Source organism: Neophocaena asiaeorientalis, unplaced genomic scaffold (assembly GCF_003031525.2).
Source record: "Neophocaena asiaeorientalis asiaeorientalis breed wild unplaced genomic scaffold, Neophocaena_asiaeorientalis_V1.1 scaffold116, whole genome shotgun sequence".
In the NCBI taxonomy this organism is placed as follows: Eukaryota; Metazoa; Chordata; class Mammalia; order Artiodactyla; family Phocoenidae; genus Neophocaena; species Neophocaena asiaeorientalis.
In genome coordinates, this window is record NW_020174561.1 from 3,237,030 (window position 1) to 3,255,335 (window position 18,306).

General features: G+C 40.1%; 1 protein-coding gene across 1 annotated transcript in view; it reads left to right on the forward strand.

Annotated features, from left to right (window-relative positions):
• The first annotated feature begins 7,918 nt into the window (after positions 1 to 7,918).
• SLC13A1 (solute carrier family 13 member 1) overlaps positions 7,919 to 18,306 on the forward strand; it is a 111,838-nt gene continuing 101,450 nt past the window's right edge. The window contains exon 1 of the mRNA XM_024757789.1: positions 7,919 to 8,043. Coding sequence (XP_024613557.1) covers positions 7,945 to 8,043 — 99 coding nt within the window. The 5' untranslated portion in view covers positions 7,919 to 7,944. The remainder of the gene's footprint in view (positions 8,044 to 18,306) is intronic.

Genomic DNA, 18,306 nt, shown 5'->3' on the forward strand with positions numbered 1-18,306 from the left:
CTACGAAGCCACCAGGAGTTCTTGGCTGTATACATGCTGTCTTCCCCCTTCGATGGCAAGGTCCCTTGTGAAGGGACAGTGTCTTATTCACATCAATGCAATCACTATTCAAGAGTCTATTTTATTAGCCCTGTTTCTTTTAAAACCTCCCAGAATTCAAATTATTCCTCACCCCTATCATTTTTTTTTTTTTTTTTTTTTTTTTGGGGACCACGCGCAGGCCCAGCGGCCATGGCTCACGGGCTTAGTTGCTCCGCAGCATGTGGGATCTTCCCGGACCGGGGCACGAACCCACATCCCCTGCATCGGCAGGCGGACTCTCAACCACTGCGCCACCAGGGAAGCCCCCCCTATCATTTTATATCATGTTTATCCAGGCCAGAAGTATAAATTAAGCTGACCCCTCATGGTCTGTCCATTAATGTGGTTTAACTGTACAGTCCTACAAATGAAGAAGAAAATATTGTTCTGAAAAGGTACCTCTGTGAGTCTATGGTAAAGAAAATGGACAAAAATGAAAGCATAAATAACTTGTCAGAATAAATGTTGGTATTTTTCTTCATAAGGTTGTAAGTAGTCAGGAGGCACACATTTCCTTCCCTTAAACGATGAGTTCCCTCTATAAGCAACCATTTTGAACCGAAAGCCACCAAACCCAAATAGTAACAAAGTCAAGTGGTGAAGAGTAGTGAATGCTGTAGCTATGCCAGAAGAAAATTACTCCAAGCGGGCCCCCCTGGCTGACTTCTTGTATTCATGTTAATGACATATTGTGAAATATTCCACACTTAGGTAAAAATTAATTTCCAAGGAAGATGGGTCAGCTTGACAGTAAGCTGGATTGTGTCAATGCCACTTGCTACACTTAAAATGAAATCACCTTTAGAAACTTTTTCTTTTCATTGTCATCAAGGACAAGAGATGTACCGAGCTCAAATCGACAATATTTTTGGTAGCAAAAATGGTGGGAGAAATACCAATTTTTTTCTGAGGGAGAAAAATGGACCCATTTGGCTATGAGCAACAAAACAGTGAATTCACAGCAGCACTAATATTACCAGGGGAGAACTTTTACCTTTCTAGTTTCTTTAAACTGGTCTCTTGAGCTATACCCAAAACAGTTTCTGATTGCCTAATTGAACCCTGTGAAATCCTTTTGACTCTAGAAAAGAAGTGACCACTTGGACCAGCTGGGATCACAGGGTTGTTCTATGTGATCTATTTTGCTGTGGATCCTCAGCTTCCATTTTTTGGAGTCCTGGAATCATAGCAATCCTCTCAGAGCACCTGAAACTCTGGTCTGCTTTCCCACCCAGGTGCTGACAATAAATGCCACATTTGGGAGTCCTGGTTCACCTCTGCATACCCTGAAAGTTCTCATGAGGAGTCCCAAACTGTCTCCTGTGTGAAAGCTGCTGGAATAGGACTATTTCATAAGGCAACTGGGCAGGCGGGTGAGGGACAAGCAAGAAGCGGGAAAAAGCAGAGTTCTAGACATTTTTGAGTAGCTTTATTCAGTTTCCTTTTCTAACAATGTGCTAAGTGTTCCAGAATGTCCTTTCTCTTCCATTCTCCCCAACATCCCCCTCTTCCTTCCTCCATCCCTGAATCTTCCCGTCTCATCCCCCAGAGAGCCCAAGATAAAGACATGGTCAGGCGTAGTCAAGAGAAAACCATCCCGTGCGCCCTGGTGGAGGGTGTGACCAGTTGTGTCTGGGCAGGAGTGCTAAGGTGTCCAGGAAGCTGCTGTTCTTGCCCAAAATAGCTCTGCCTCTTGTGGAATTTGCTTTGCTTCTCGGTTCATGGGGGTTCAGGTCACCATCTCTCATAGGACACAGTTCAGTCTTTGTTCAGTCAGTCACTTACTTCATGGAACTGGAGGAATGATTATTGAAGTTGTGGTTAATAATGAACAAAATACCAATTTAGGTGTCTAGGGAGTTGCACGTGAATCTGGAGTCTCTAGGGTAGATTATCCTACCCTAGGTAATGCCTTTATCCTTTATTTTAGGAAATGAAAATAAAAACTGATACAGCTCATTGACACGGGCCTGGAAATTGCACTACATACACATTATCTGTACATTTCACTTTCATCAAGAGAATTCATCACCTTAAAGAATAGAACAGTGAGCATGAAGAAATCGAAAATATTAAAAAGTGCCAAAGTAAATGACTACTGGATGCTAATTACAAGGGGAAAAAAATGATCTTAGTTTTCATAGTATCTGAAAAGGTTTTAGGGCACAGCTCACATACGGAACTCAGGGAGTAAACACTTTACAGTACAGTGTCTGGAAATGATAGAATTTATGATGATAACTGGAATATATAAATGGGGATACACGAGTGAGTTTCAGAATTAGGGACTAGTGAAGGCCTAGAAACAAATGACTGAAGAGAAAATCTGTCTTCCATTCCTGCCTCTATAGTCTCAGCAACAGCAATCAAGTCAAAATGGCATGCCCTTTGGCATCCACAGATTCCAAGAATGACGCCAATGTGGTCTTTTTATGTACAAATGTGTCTGGCTGCTTTCACCAACAGGAAAAGCATTTTGACTTTTCTTTCTTTGGTCAAAGCATACACTCAGCATATACACTTTCTCATCTAAGTATTTATGGGTACATTTGGAATGGAGCAAATATTCCCCCATTGAACAAGCCATACGTCTTTGAAAACCTAAATACTTAATTGAAGAACTGATCCTGTGGGCTTCCCTGGTGGCGCAGTGCTTGAGGGTCCGCCTGCCGGTGCAGGGGACGCAAGTTCGTGCCCCGGTCCGGGAGGATCCCGCATGCCACGGAGCAGCTGGGCCCGAGGGCCGTGGCCGCTGGGCCTGTGCGTCCAGAGCCTGTGCTCCGCGATGGGGGAGGCCACGGCAGTGAGAGGCCCGCGTACCGCAAAAAGACAAAACAAAACAAAAAAGAACTGCTCCTGTAACCCATACTATATAAGCAATGGGGTTAATTTGTTCCCATTTATCTATATTTATAGGCAAATTTAGAGAAATTTTTCACTGAGTAGTCACTTGTTGCTTTGCTAGGGTTTATTGAGGATTTAAGACTTACATGCATTTTTAAAATAGTAATTAATGTCAGTGTGTCTACTCACAGGGAGATGCATCTTACAGATACTATGTCAATGATTCTCAAATTTTAGTGTGCATAAAAACTATGTAGGGAGCCAACTAAACATGAAGCCACATTTTGACCTAATAGGGCAGGGACTCTGCACTTTTGTCAAGCACTCCAGGTTATTTGAATACAGTTGGCCAAAGGAGCTTCCCAGGTGGGTCCATGGAAAGTCAGGAATTGTCAGGATGGATTTATAGAAAGCAGCAGATTTGAGATGAGTCTACTGGGTCAAACTTCAAGGATGGGTGGGATTTAAAGACAGAGAAGGGAAGCATTTCCTTGGAAGAGGGAAAGGCCTGAGGAAGAGCACAAATCTGAGAGTAAATATGGCACAAGAAAGAGAAAACCATAAAACAAGCCTGAGAGAAGCCTAAGGGATGGCACATAAAATCTGGTTTCCTTTTCCCCCATGTTGATTGTCTACACAACTTAAGTATCTAAAGTCTTTATGAAAATAAGCAGAATATATAAAGAACGAATCTTTCTATTTGTGGCTGAACCTGCATTTCACATAAGTTATGTCCAGTCATAAGTCTCAATGGACATTAAGAAAGCAAGCCCTAGAGCTACAGTCCCTAAGCCAACCAAACCATGTACATATATACAAATGCTAGGTTTCAGGTTTTAGTGTGTAGTGTCAAACTAATAGTCATTATGGTAGACACGTGACATAGTACCAAAAACACCCCAGAAATAACTGGATTTAAATCATTATACCACTTAGTACCTGGGAATTTTACTTGGCCTCTTTGAATTTTAGTTTCCGAATCTGTAAAGAGAAACAATTATAAAAATACACACTGTACCAATCCCTTGTATTGGGTTTTTTTTTTTAACACATCTTTATTGGAGTATAATTGCTTTACAGTGTTGTGCTATTTTATGATGTACAACAAACTGAATCAGCTATATGCATACATATATCTCCATATCCCCTTCTTCTTGAGCCTCCCTCCCATCCACCCTCCCTATCCCACCCTTCTAGGTCGTCACAAAGCACCGAGCCGATCTCCCTGTGCTATGCAGCAGCTTCCCACTAGCTATTTTACACTTGGTAGTGTATATATGTCAGTGCTACTCTCTCACAATGTCCCAGCCTCCCCTTCACCCCCATGACCTCAAGTCTGTTCTCAACGTCTGCATCTTTATTCCTGCCCTATCACTAGGTTCATCAGTACCATTTTTCTAGATTCCATATATATGAGTTAGCATATGGCATTTGCTTTTCTGACTTACCTCACTCTGTGTGACAGACTCTAGGTCCATCCACCTCACTACAAATAAGTCAATTTCGTTCCTTTTTATGGCTGAGTGATATTCCATTGTATATATGTGCCACATCTTCCTTATCCATTCGTCTATCAATGGACATTTAGGTTGTTTCCATGTCCTGCTATTGTAAATAGTGCTGCAATGAATATTGTGATACATGTATGTTTTTGAATTATGGTTTTCTCAGGGTATATGCCCAGTAGTGGGATTGCAGGATCATATGGTAGTTCTGTTTTTAGTTTTTTAAGATATCGCCATACTGTTCTCCATAGTGGCTGTATCAATTTACATTCTTACCAACAGTGCAGGAGGGTTCCCTTTTCTCCACACCCTCTCCAGCATTTACTTTTTCTAGATTTTTTGATGATGGCCATTCTGACTGGTGTGAGGTGATAACCTCATTGTGGGTTTGTTTTTTTTTTAGCATCTTTATTGGAGTATAATTGCTTTACAGTGTTCTGTTAGTTTCTGTTGTATAACAAAGTGAATCAGCTATACGTACACATATATCCCCATATCCCCTCCATCTTGTGTCTCCTTCCCACCCTCCCTACCCCACCCCTCTAGGTGGACACAAAGCACGGAGCTGATCTCCCTGTGCTATGCAGCTGCTTCCCACTAGCTATCTATTTTACATTTGGTAGTGTATATATGTCCATGCCACTCTCTCACTTCGTCCCAGCTTACCCTTCCCCCTCCATGTCCCCAAGTCCATTCTCTACGTCTGCATCTTTATAAGTTTTTTTCTTTCTCAAGATTGCTCTGGCTATTCAGGGTTTTGTGTTTCCATACAGAGTGTAAAATTTTTTGTTCTAGTTCTGTGAAAAATGCCATTGGTAATCTGATAAGGATTGCATGAAATCTGTAGATTGCTTTGGGGAGTACAGTGATATTCACAATGTTGATTCTTCCAATCCAAGAACATGATATATCTCTCCATCTGTTTGTATTGTCTTTGATTTCTTTCATCAGTGTCTTATAGTTTTCTGCATACAGGTCTTCTGTCTCCTTAGGTAGGTTTATTCCTAGGTATTTTATTCTTTTTGTTGCAATGGTAAATGGGAGTGTTTCCTTAATTTCTCTTTCTGATTTTTCATTGTTAGTGTGTAGGAATGAACTGTATTGGGTTTTGAAGACTAAATGAGGTGGTAACCTTCCTGACACAAAGTAGATGATTGTAAATGGATGAGCAGTATTTGTAATATTTTTATATTCATAGAGATGCTTTAAATGGACTAATCCATAGTTACACAATGGTGTGATTCATTTTAGGTCAGATAGATAAAACAGCACAATTCTGATGTAGTAAGAGAGATATATGTTTTTCTATACAAATAAGAGATGAAATTTGACAAGTGTGGAACTGGTTAGCACCGTGATGTGATTTGAAAGATACCTTAAGATGTGTTTCCAAGTGGCCCAAAGTCTCCCATTAGAGTTTCATTCCCTGCTGGCTCTTGCAGAGGTGTGCCGCTCATATTAGTCTTTTGTGTTTAGTGTGAATTGTTTTCTCAGATCTTTTATCTCAACGACAATGGAGAGAAAACCCCTGAGGAAAAGGAAATTGGCTGGATGTAAAGCAAAGGTAGAACCATTTTGTGATAAAGGGCAGCCACAGAAGATGGAGCTGGCTAGAACCTCAGGCCATAATAGGAGGGACCTGCAAGACTCGGTCTGGTGAGAAATGGGAGCCAGAATAGAGAAAACAGTGCACTGAAAGGAGGCCCTGACAAAATGTCAATTGTTTTACCTTTAGCCTTTGTCTGGCTTGAGTGCCACTGTTCCCTGCATGCATAGGCCTTCATTTCCATTAAATATCATACAAATACCTTTTCATTTTTGGTATCATCTCACAGAGTAAGATCTTCTAAGATGAGAAAATGAGGCTCAAATGGTCTCACCAGGTGGCTGAAGGAAATCTGAGAACAGACATGGTTTCTTCAAAAAATATATATAAAAATAGCATGCAATGAACTGTACTGAGTGTTATATAGAAAAAAAAGTATCAAAACTGCTTTAAATAACTCTCCTCCTTTAATGTGTTTTTTAACGCTATTATTACTGCTCATTTATTACTGCTCACTATTTACTACTGTTATTTATAATTACTCTCCTTTTTTTCACCTGAGAAATTCAAGATGTAATGTGCCTTTCTGGTTTGGAGACTTTTTTTCTGCTTACTGATTTTCCTGAATCACTATATGTGATATATCTTTAGAAATTTAGACTTTTAGAGGCGAAAAAATGTTTTCTCATCCGCATTAACAATACAGTGAGGTGAGTGTTGGTGAAAGAATTATCTTTCTTGAAGGGAAAAGAAGGCAGAGTTATATTAATGGGGCATAGAAATAAGGTCTAAATGCTAACCACAGATTATTTAAAACTAAGGTTATTTGTGGCAAGAGAAATTGACTATAGATTATAGAAGGAAATGGGTTTTGTTTATACCTAGAGCTGGGTGCATAGTAGTTGTTTAGTTGAGGTTTGTTGTATGATTAATTTATGACACAATGAGAAACTAACCAGTGAGTCCCTAGCCCTGAGGTGTTTCAAAACAGATCCTCCATGTCACTGTCAGAACAGTTCCCGTTTACACACACACACTCCTCTTGAATGGCCATATCTCTGTACAACTTATCTCTGTACAAATTCCCTGATAATTATATAGTCAATATAGTCAGTATCAGCACAATAGTATCAACTCAGTTCTGAAAAAGTCTTACAGGTGAGGGCTTATGGAAGACTTTACGGTAACTTTTGGTTTCCTATCCAAAGAGGTCATAGAGTCCAAGAAACATGGAACTTTGCTTTCGAACAGTGAAGAAATGATTGTGCAACTGAGTGTGGTACTGGGGAGAAAAATACTATTCACTCTCAGAAGCAGTGGTATTTATCTTTTGAATGAGAACAGAGAAGTCCTAAATGAGAGTGGTCAGGAGCTCTCCTCTGCGCCAAACTCCACAAAGGCAGTGCGTTCGGCTGCCTCAATACCTTATCTGAGAAGTCCCAGAAGAACCCATCTGTAGCAACAACTTGCCTTTTCACACTGGAATTCCTACTACTGGGGGTGCTATTTCGATTCACAAACTGAAAATGAGCTTCACTGGAAAGGGTACTGGAGGCACCCAGTAAAGACCTGCTCAAGGCACCACGCAAGTGTGGAGCCTTCAATTCAGGGAACATCAAAAGGTAAGGAGGGGCCTCATCGTGGGCAGACTCAGCCAGCCTCATGGTTTGCCTTCTCCTAGACTTGGCCAGTCCACATTCCAGTTAATGTGCACAGACTAAATCAGGACAGTTTTGCCCTTCAAAAACATAACAGAAAATGGTCTTTGATTTCTTGCAAACACTCTTGAGCTTATCTCTCCATGTGAATTGTGACAGTAAAACAATAAAAATCGAGATTTAATTTTAACTTGTTGGTGAGTCTGGGGCAGTAAATGAAGATGATGGGCTAGAGAAATATTAATCCAGGTTGGCTATTTAACGTCTGCCTTTTTTTGGAGAACACTATTGAAGGCACCAGTTCGGGACAATGAAATTCTTCAGTTATATTTTAGTTTATCGCCGGTTTCTCCTTGTAGTTTTCACTCTGTTGGTTTTATTGCCACTGCCACTCATCCTCCGCAACAAGGTAAGTGAACCCGGAGAATGGGCTGGTGGGTTTTCTGGTTTATCTAATTGTCCTTTATTGTTGCTATTTAATTGTCTGGCTCAGAGCTGAATGGGTGATGACACCTTGGGCTTGAAATCAGGATGGTTATACATTGTGTTTTGTCCACTTTTTCTCCTTTTTAATGATTAATGTTGTTGATCCTCGGTATGATTAACTGCAATAATTAAATAGTATATTCAGTCAAAATTGTTCTCTGCCTGGCAACCAGTTGAGAGGAAGGACAAAAGAATCACAACCCTTGAGATCCTGTCATTCTAGTTATCAATCTCCAGAGAGCATCCTGGGTTAACTCAATCCTTTCCCGAGACTAGGCAGCAATGTGACACTGGGGGAAAGAGCTAGAAGAAAACTTGGGAGTCCTAGGGAGGGTCTAGCGCAAACTAATTTACTTGACAGCTCCATGGCTTGGTGTGGGCCACGGAACCTTCTGGAAATCTAGTTTCCTTATGCTTCATTGAAAGCATGAAGTAATTTTCCTTGGTTAATCAGAAAAGTCTAGTAAATAATTGTATATGTTCTGAGCATTTGAGATTTTTTATCATTTTGGTGTGCTTGTAGGGATTTTTCTGTTTCCTTTTAAGTGTGGTCAGTCTATTAAGTCCAGAATAATAAACACAATGCATTTTTAATACCTTGGGAAAATGACTGTATCAGCAAACACTTAGCACCTTCTCAACGCCAGGCACGATGAGTGTCTCTTGGTGGTAAGAGGACAGTCACCAGAGTCAGGCTCTCTGCTTTAGGTCCCAGGTTTCCACTTAGAGGCTGTGTGACCTGGACAAATTAATTAACCTCTCTGTGCTTCCACTGTCTCATATGTAAGAGTGAGAGAGTAACAGGCTTGTTATGAGGATTAAATAAATAAGCACTCATCAAGCACTTACTTGGAGCTGTGGCTGGCACACAGTAAGTGGGCTAGTGAGAATCTCCCCAAATCTGTTGATCCCACAGCTGTGCAGTTCCCGCCACCCCATGATGCCTTTTCTCTGAGTAGAAGAGAACCTTTCTGATGTTCTTCTCTCACAAGCATTAACCAAGGTTATACTAGTCTGGGTAAAAATAGAATTGCAGTAATTATAATACTCCACCCTCCCTCAGAAGTCTGCCACTGTCTGAAGGAAAGTCGTATCAGCTACTGAAGTCTTTTTTGACTCTGTCAAGGCCTCCTCTACCTGCAAAGCCGGCAAGGGATCTGGCCTCTGCCACCCACAGCTGCGGGGTGTTTCCTTCAGGACGAGGTGCAACGGAGGTCTCACAGTGCCCCGAGGAGCGGGGGAAGAACTCTCTCCCACTTTTCGTCAAATATTGTTCTGAACCCCCAAAATTTTAGAGAATGTCTAGTGAAAACAGCAGGCACACTCCATGGTCTTTGGTTTGGTTGGCTTTGTTTTGCAAATTCTTTGTGACTAATCCTCCCCTGTTCCCCCTGCCCCTCCCACCCCAGCTAGTTCTGAGGACTCTTCTGTGAGTCTCTGGCAGCCACTAGATGACAAATGTGAATCACAGACATAGGGATTTCATCTGAATGCCCACCCCCACCTGCTTCGAAGACTCGTCACTCCATCTAGTGCGTATGACGGCCTTCTTTTTCCAACTCCCCTGGTCCTACCTGTCCCCCAGACCTGGCTGACTCCTACCATGAGTACATCCTGATTCATACCTGGACCCCTGCTCTATTTTAATATTTCTGAGTTACTCTCAGTATAAGTCCTTACTTATGGCAGAGAAAATAAGTTAAACTAGTCAAGACAAACTTTGGCCATGAGTGCATATCATCTGTGCTGCTCCTTTGACATATACACATATGACACTTTGAGTATCTTCCATAATTTTCAGAGGAAGTGAATATAAGCTCCTTGAAAAGGAAGAACAATTAAATTAATAAAAAGCAACATTCTCCATGCATGAGTCATTAATCAGAAAGTGCACATTAGGTCTGTGGGGAAACCTGGCAACAAGTTGCATTTGACAAACTGTGTTCCTCTTTCCTTTCCCTCTAATCAACTCATTTGTTAAAACTCAATTAATGTTAATGGGAGGATTTTTTTCTAGTACAGTTACATGATTTCATTTTTTGTTTACTCTAAATGCGTATTTAACCATTCAATCAACCGCTAATCAAACCCAAAGAATATTATTTTAACTGCTGCATACAAGGAGAGCAAAACTTTGTTTCAGAGGATGTGGGCCTTTGGAGTGTTTAAAAGTTAGGTAGAGGCTTACTTTGACATGAATGCAAATCAATTTATTGTAACTTTCATGTTACCAAACCGGAGAACCCTATGCTTGCTTCCAAACCCACAATAATAGTCAAGCAAAACAAAGTCAATTTTGCTTTATAAAAGCACAGTGAATCTACATGATGTAGAACCAACAAACAATAAGTTATTGGCTGATTTTTTTTCATTTTCCTTCTGATTATTAGTTGTTTCTATAGACCAGCCTTAACACTTACCTTAATTTTACCTTAATTCAAAAATGTAGCGTCAATTATGAGAGCCCCTAAGTGGCTTTCCAATGTAATGTTCAAAAGGGAGGGGAAGGGCTTCCCTTTGCAGACATGTGACCCAACAAAGGCCAAATAGATGCTATTGAAACTGGATTTGAACTCAGGTTCTGTCAGAACTCAGAATTCATGATTTAACAGTGGTTTTGTTTTACTCTTTTCTATATTTTGTACTTTTGAAGATTTATCCTCTATTTTGAAGAGTCACATAAAGTGTGGCTTGATAATCATTTCTGAACAACTCAGGCATAACTTTTTACAATAATGCTTTAGACAGGTCAGACCAGAGAAGAGGTGCATCTTTGCCATTTCTTCAATTGACCTCATGCAACTCAATGTCTTTAAAAGGTAGAAAATTGCAGTGATTCTAACCACTGGGGCGGACCTCTGAGAACTGGAGTAGCGGTCTCATGTGTGTCATTTGCTGAATGTCCCAGAGTCCCAGCTATACAAGCTTGTATTATCAGCTTGTCAGGATATGGTGCCCCTTCCCTTCACACCTGTGCCCAAATGTTTACCATGAGTCATGGCATTTAGTGGGAAGAGACCTTGGAACTGTGTATTTCAGTGTTTTCATGGAAATAATATTTTATAGCGAAAGAAAATATGTACTGATATCACCCCAGAAGCCTATGAGCATAAGTCAAACAGAAGCTCAAATTGAATCCTTATGAATTAGGTATTGTAACTGGTCAAATTTTGCAGATTAGAAATGGAGATAGAAACATGCAAATAGCTTACCAAAATGTGGCTATACAGATGTTTCCAATCAACATCTGTCTGACTTTAGAGCCAGTGATCTCAACCACAACTGAGTATCTGTGTCTTTATAGCTTCCGAGGGTAATAAGTATATTCCTAACACATTGGTGTAAATGTCACTTTACTAAAGGAATTGTATTTCCTTATTGCTTTACACTGAAACATCAAAAATACCGTCTTTTTAATCATCACATAAGTATAAGGGCAGTCCTAGTCCTTTCCCAATTAGTAGTAAGTGGTCAGTAGAACAAGCCTGTAGGGTAATTGATATTTATGTAAAATACCATCTTTTTAATCATCACATAAGTATAAGGGCAGTCCTAGTCCTTTCCCAATTAGTAGTAAGTGGTCAGTAGAACAAGCCTGTAGGGTAATTGATATTTATGTAAAATACCATCTTTTTAATCATCACATAAGTATAAGGGCAGTCCTAGTCCTTTCCCAATTAGTAGTAAGTGGTCAGTAGAACAAGCCTGTAGGGTAATTGATATTTATGTAAAATACCATCTTTTTAATCATCACATAAGTATAAGGGCAGTCCTAGTCCTTTCCCAATTAGTAGTAAGTGGTCAGTAGAACAAGCCTGTAGGGTAATTGATATTTATGTAAAATACCATCTTTTTAATCATCACATAAGTATAAGGGCAGTCCTAGTCCTTTCCCAATTAGTAGTAAGTGGTCAGTAGAACAAGCCTGTAGGGTAATTGATATTTATGTAAAATACCATCTTTTTAATCATCACATAAGTATAAGGGCAGTCCTAGTCCTTTCCCAATTAGTAGTAAGTGGTCAGTAGAACAAGCCTGTAGGGTAATTGATATTTATGTAAAATACCATCTTTTTAATCATCACATAAGTATAAGGGCAGTCCTAGTCCTTTCCCAATTAGTAGTAAGTGGTCAGTAGAACAAGCCTGTAGGGTAATTGATATTTATGTAAAATACCATCTTTTTAATCATCACATAAGTATAAGGGCAGTCCTAGTCCTTTCCCAATTAGTAGTAAGTGGTCAGTAGAACAAGCCTGTAGGGTAATTGATATTTATGTAAAATACCATCTTTTTAATCATCACATAAGTATAAGGGCAGTCCTAGTCCTTTCCCAATTAGTAGTAAGTGGTCAGTAGAACAAGCCTGTAGGGTAATTGATATTTATGTAAAATACCATCTTTTTAATCATCACATAAGTATAAGGGCAGTCCTAGTCCTTTCCCAATTAGTAGTAAGTGGTCAGTAGAACAAGCCTGTAGGGTAATTGATATTTATGTAAAATACCATCTTTTTAATCATCACATAAGTATAAGGGCAGTCCTAGTCCTTTCCCAATTAGTAGTAAGTGGTCAGTAGAACAAGCCTGTAGGGTAATTGATATTTATGTAAAATACCATCTTTTTAATCATCACATAAGTATAAGGGCAGTCCTAGTCCTTTCCCAATTAGTAGTAAGTGGTCAGTAGAACAAGCCTGTAGTGTAATTGATATTTATGTAAATATTTGAGTAGAATTAATAATTGCACTGAATTTTTCTTTTTGGAGAGGGAATATCTTAAATATTCCCAGGTAAAAACTTGTTAAGATTGGCCTAGGCTACGTGCCGTAGTCCCAGTGATATTCACAGTGCAACTTTGTTCTTTTATGACTATTTCTAGCAGCTTGTGAATATTACTTCTCAGAACTCCATACTATTTCTTTACTTATTTTTCTAGTTTCTTGGCTTTTCTTTATATTTCTTTTGATGGAACAAAATGATAAAAAGAAGGCCAAGTTTGTTTGAGGAGTTTTAATAGGAGAAAACTGAACAATAATATTTTCTGTCTGTAGAGAGCATCCTTCCAGGTGTGTCACTCCATCTAATTTACCCATTCATTATGGACCCCCTTTTTTTTTTTCAGTTAAGGAGACAGGAAAACAGCCACACAGATACAGAGCAGCATTCCCTAGTTGACTGGTTGTAAATCCGAGACCAGATTTCAGGTTTCTGTCAGATACTTCAGGATTTCTCTGGAAAATATTTTACACCAGGAGAAACTTGAAGAGAGGAGGGGGGAAGAGTCAGCCGAGCAGAGAGCCTTAGGGTGCTGGACCGGCCCAGGTTAGGGATGGAGGAAACACAGCTGGGAGGGCCACCTGCTTCTGTTTCCTTCACAATCTATGCATCTGATGCACTGTAAATTTCAAAGTTATAATAGAAATTATAATAAGTAAAAGAAATGATACATAATGAGAGTCTTATGGTGCTCCATCTAGAAAAACTAGACAGGTGGGAGAAAGGTAGCTCTTGTAAAGAAATGTAAACCTTAAAGTGATAAAGGCTCTGATGGAAGGGGGAAAGTGGTAGGTTGAGAAGTCTGACAAAGGAAAGGAAAATGAGTGGGAGAAAATTTAAAAAGACCACAGGTGAGAGAAGAGGGAGGGCAGAATTCTGAGAAAACATACGGAACTTTTAAAGGGGCAAATCAAGTAATGAAACAGTTGATATTGTTTTTAATGTTGGTCTAAACTGTTGTAGAGATTTAAGATAAAGGGGGGAGATGCTATAAACTCCAAGAAAGTGAACGTTTTAGATACAAAAGAGCATCAGAATGATGGAGGGCAAGAAAAAGAAGGCATGGAATCATGCTAATTAATGTGGTAGGAGATGAACAAAACCAGAAAATCCAAATGTGATATATATTTATTTCATGAATATTTGATGAGAACTTGCTAGGCCCAAAGTATTGTGCTCAGTGAACAGTGGCATATTACACAGTTTAATGTTTCTGCTTTCAAGTAGCTTTTGCACAATTGCTGAAAGTCAATATATACCATGGCCAACATTCATCACAAAATAAGGTTGTGTATAAACCCATGCCACATGATGGAAACAGATGATCTGTGTTATAGACGTGTAATTAAAAGGTGAGTGTATCTCTAGGGATTCATTGTTCTTCAGCCCCTCCATTCCCCCAGCCACACACATCCCACTTGCCCACAACCTGCTGCTCCTTCTATTTTACCCGTCTCGGAGAATCTGCTACCCCGTTTCCAGGTCTGAAATCTGTGTGTCATGTCAGATCCCTCAGATATTCCTAAGCCCTCATCACTCAGTCTATGTTGCTTTACCTCCTGAATCCACCCGCTTCCCATCTGTGTCTTCATCTCCGTTCCTGCTGGCACTGCTCTCCTCAAGCCTGTCTTTTCCTCTCTCTTTCATAGACCATTTTCACACTCTTTCCCCCAGAGTCTCCTGCTAGAGGACTATTTTTAAAATGTCAACCTCGTCCTATTGTACCACTGGTCAGACATCTTCCATGGCTCCCTTTTGCTGACAGGGGGAAAATATCTAAACCAAACATGTATATACTGATGGATCTTTGGGATTTTGCCATTTATTCCTCCTAATCGCCCTCCCCAAAGCCCCCAGTACCTATCTCCCGCATTGCATTCACATTTCCCACGGCAGCGATATTTCACTATCTGCCGCCCTAGGAGGCCCATAATTGTTCTCCCCTCTGTTTCTCTGCACATGCTGCATCCTCCTCCTGGAACGCCCACTCTCGCCCTGTCCTTCTTGGGAAAGGCGGCTTGGGCTGTGATACAAACAGAATCATCCTCCATGCTCTCATTGCACAGTCGTGGAGACATCGGCCTCCATCGTAGTATGTATTCCATTTTGCCTTTATCTTTGCCTCCCCCTCTAAACTGCAGATACCTCAAGAACACAGAACATGTTGTTTAACTTGTTTCCTCCGGCCCAAGCACAGTGCCTGTCACACAGTTAGATAGTTGCTAACTGTGCTGAACGGATGGATTAAGGACCTCTCGCAGCAGAAGGATATGGTACATAGCTAGATCTTGTAGGAGGGATAAGATACAGGAGAAAGGAGATGATGAAAGGAAAGAACTTCAAATAGAGTATAGAGAGCGACTAAGGGACAGAACAAGAATGTAGGTGTAACAGGAGTGTGTCTCTTCCATGAAGCTCTTCTTTTCCTTTCATGATACATATTTATGCCTTGGTTGGTAACAATAGTATATGTGAATGTCTACTGTCAGCTTCCTAACAACCATTAGACTAGTCAATATTATCCCCATTTTACAGATGAGCAAACAGACACTCAAAGAGATTAAGCAATTTGCCCAAAGTCACACAGCCTCTAAGGGGAATGGGAGGATTTAAAGACAAGTTGTCTGGCTCCCAAGCCCACTGATGCTATTGCTTCCTTAATGGCATTTATATCAGATTTTTACAACCTCGTGCACCATTGTTCCTGCATTTGTAATTACAAAACACATGTTGAGATGAGGTCTCCCACTGCCTGGATTACAGAGCAACCACGACCCCTGATGACCAAATAATGTGAGCAGGAAATAAACTATGGTTGTTTTAAGCTGCTGAGATTTAGGGGGTTTTGCCACAGCATAACCTAGGCTGTCCCAACTTATCTAGCATATTCTGAAAAACTCCCCAAGTGATTCTGTCATGCTACCCTCTGGCCCATGTCCTCATCTGTAAAATGAACAAGACTTAAAAGAGTTTTCAATGTTATTTGTGGATTGGCTGCCCCAGATTCACCTGAGGTACTTATAGATGTGAAGTCCAGGATGCTGCACATTTAACAGACTCATCATGATGCGGAAGCAGTTAATCCATGGCCTGAATTTTTATCACACCCTGGTGCATTGGAGAACAAGATGATCTCTATGGCTATGTCCAGTTCCACTGTGTGCATGGGGTGTGAATATAGCATGTCTCCATTGCTAATTGCTTTTAGAAGTTAGATGAAAAGGAGTTAAAAATTCCCTTGTAACTGACATAGTGGAGCCACCAATTGCCTTTCCCTGCTACCCATTTTGGGCTGAAAACTAACTAGAAATGCTAATTATTTTTCCTTGACTTTGTAGTTGAGCTTCTTACTCTCCATCTTCCAAGATGGAGTCACTTTAAGCTTTGCAGTTAATATGGATTGAGTCTTGATAATTTCCTGCAGCAGTAGGGGTAGGTGTGTCATGAACCATGCAAAGCCCTTTATGGGTTCTGTCAAATAATAATAGTGTTTTTCTTGTAGCACACAGATTTAGAATGCATTCTTTTCCTCCTGTCTTAATTGCTTTGCATTCTTTTTTGAAAATCAATTGCAGTGAGTGAGGCCTGTGATTGGTCCTGCTTTTCTCAAGCTGTGCTGAGAGATGGTACCTACATATGTACTAATTCATCAGTGAAATTATTCCATAATATCAGTCAGTGTGTCATTAAAAAGGGGGAGAAGAGGTGAAAAAACTATATTTTAAAGCCTAATTTATATTTCAATTCCACCCGGAACAATAATCTGAAAGAAAACCAAGGTGATTTTTAAATATAATCAGCCACATTTCCCAAGATAATTTGACACTCAGAACTTCAGTGGGGGGGAGTCATTATCCATATTGCCTAGTCATAGGGTCATTTGCCTTTTCTGCCTCGGTAGCAAGTTCCTGGCTGTACTTACTTGGGGTGGTTAAGACAACATATGACTAATATTGTGAAATGGGCAAGTGGGAGAGTGGCAGCTACTGGGAAGTGACCTATGCAAGTAAAAGTTTTAGTTCCAATTTCAGCTTATTAGCAAGAGAGGTGAGAACCTCAGGAGAACTATAGAGACAATTCACCCACCGGGATGAGCGCCAAAACATCCAGTGCCAGGCAAGTAGGAGAGAAAACAGAAAGGAGAACAAGGCAAAGAAAAGAGATTCCTAGGCTAAAGAATTTATGCCTAGTAGAGTGATTGTTTTATATAGGGATCAAGATATATGAATAAAAACAGCTGTAGGAAAGACACCGAGGGAAAAAAGCTTCATTCATTTAATAAATATTACTGGGCACTTATTATATGCCAAGCATTGGTTTAAGTGCTGGGAATAAGGCAGTAAATGAAATGAGATGTGCTCTCATGGATACTCGGATTGAACTCTACTACATACTAGCAATGTGATTATTGATCCTAAGTTCAACATGGAATTACCATACCTACTTTATAGAATTTTGGTAAGGTCTACATAAAACAAGTATTATATCTGGCATGTTGCAGCCATTCATAAATCTTATTTTCCCCTCCTCTTACTTAGTCATAAGTCAGAAAAACAGATTTGCCTATTTATTTGGCAAATATCTTCACCTTTTAAATAAGATTTCCTATCTTTAAAGCCTGTGATTACCAGTCTAGATGAAGGTTGTACAATTAAGACCCCCCTCATCCCTTTCTCCACCATAAACACAAAGCTAATAAACAACTCTGTAGACCAGAATGGGTCAGAAAAGCACGCAAGCAGAGCAGATGTGAGAACCTGTGGTCTGAAGTGCTCCCACATCATTCTAGGGTCAGAGTTAATTTTAGTGCCACAAACTAAGGGCTGGAGAGTGGTTTTCTTGGCAACTATGACAGGCCCCAAAAAAAGCTAGACTGACCACTCTCTCTGGTGGCATTCAGAGGAAGCAGATTCTGCCCAGCCTCCCAGGCAGAGCTGATCCAAGCTTCCTGATGCAGCTAGATGACAGGATTTGCATTGTCCTGGGAGGACAGGACCTCAGGCTGACAAGATAAGGCACACTCTGTATTACGAGCTAAGGACTGGCTGGAGGCAACTGTAAAACTTCTAGATGGTAAATAATGAGTACAGAAAGAAAAAACACAAAAACAAAACAACTACCATACAGGGTAAATCTGGAAATAAAATTTCAAAATGCAATAAGACAACCAAGAAAGTCTGACAATGAAATCAACGCAGAGATGAAAACACTCCAAATAAAATGAAAATAACAGGGAAATCAATAGATGAGGAAAGGGGGAAAATCCACAATAGATGTCAAATTATTTTTAAAATAGAAATATACATTATTGTATTACAATATGCAATTATACACCAACATATTAAATAACCTAAAAGTGGATAAGTTCCTAGAAACATACAACCTATGAAGACTGAATCATAAGGAAAC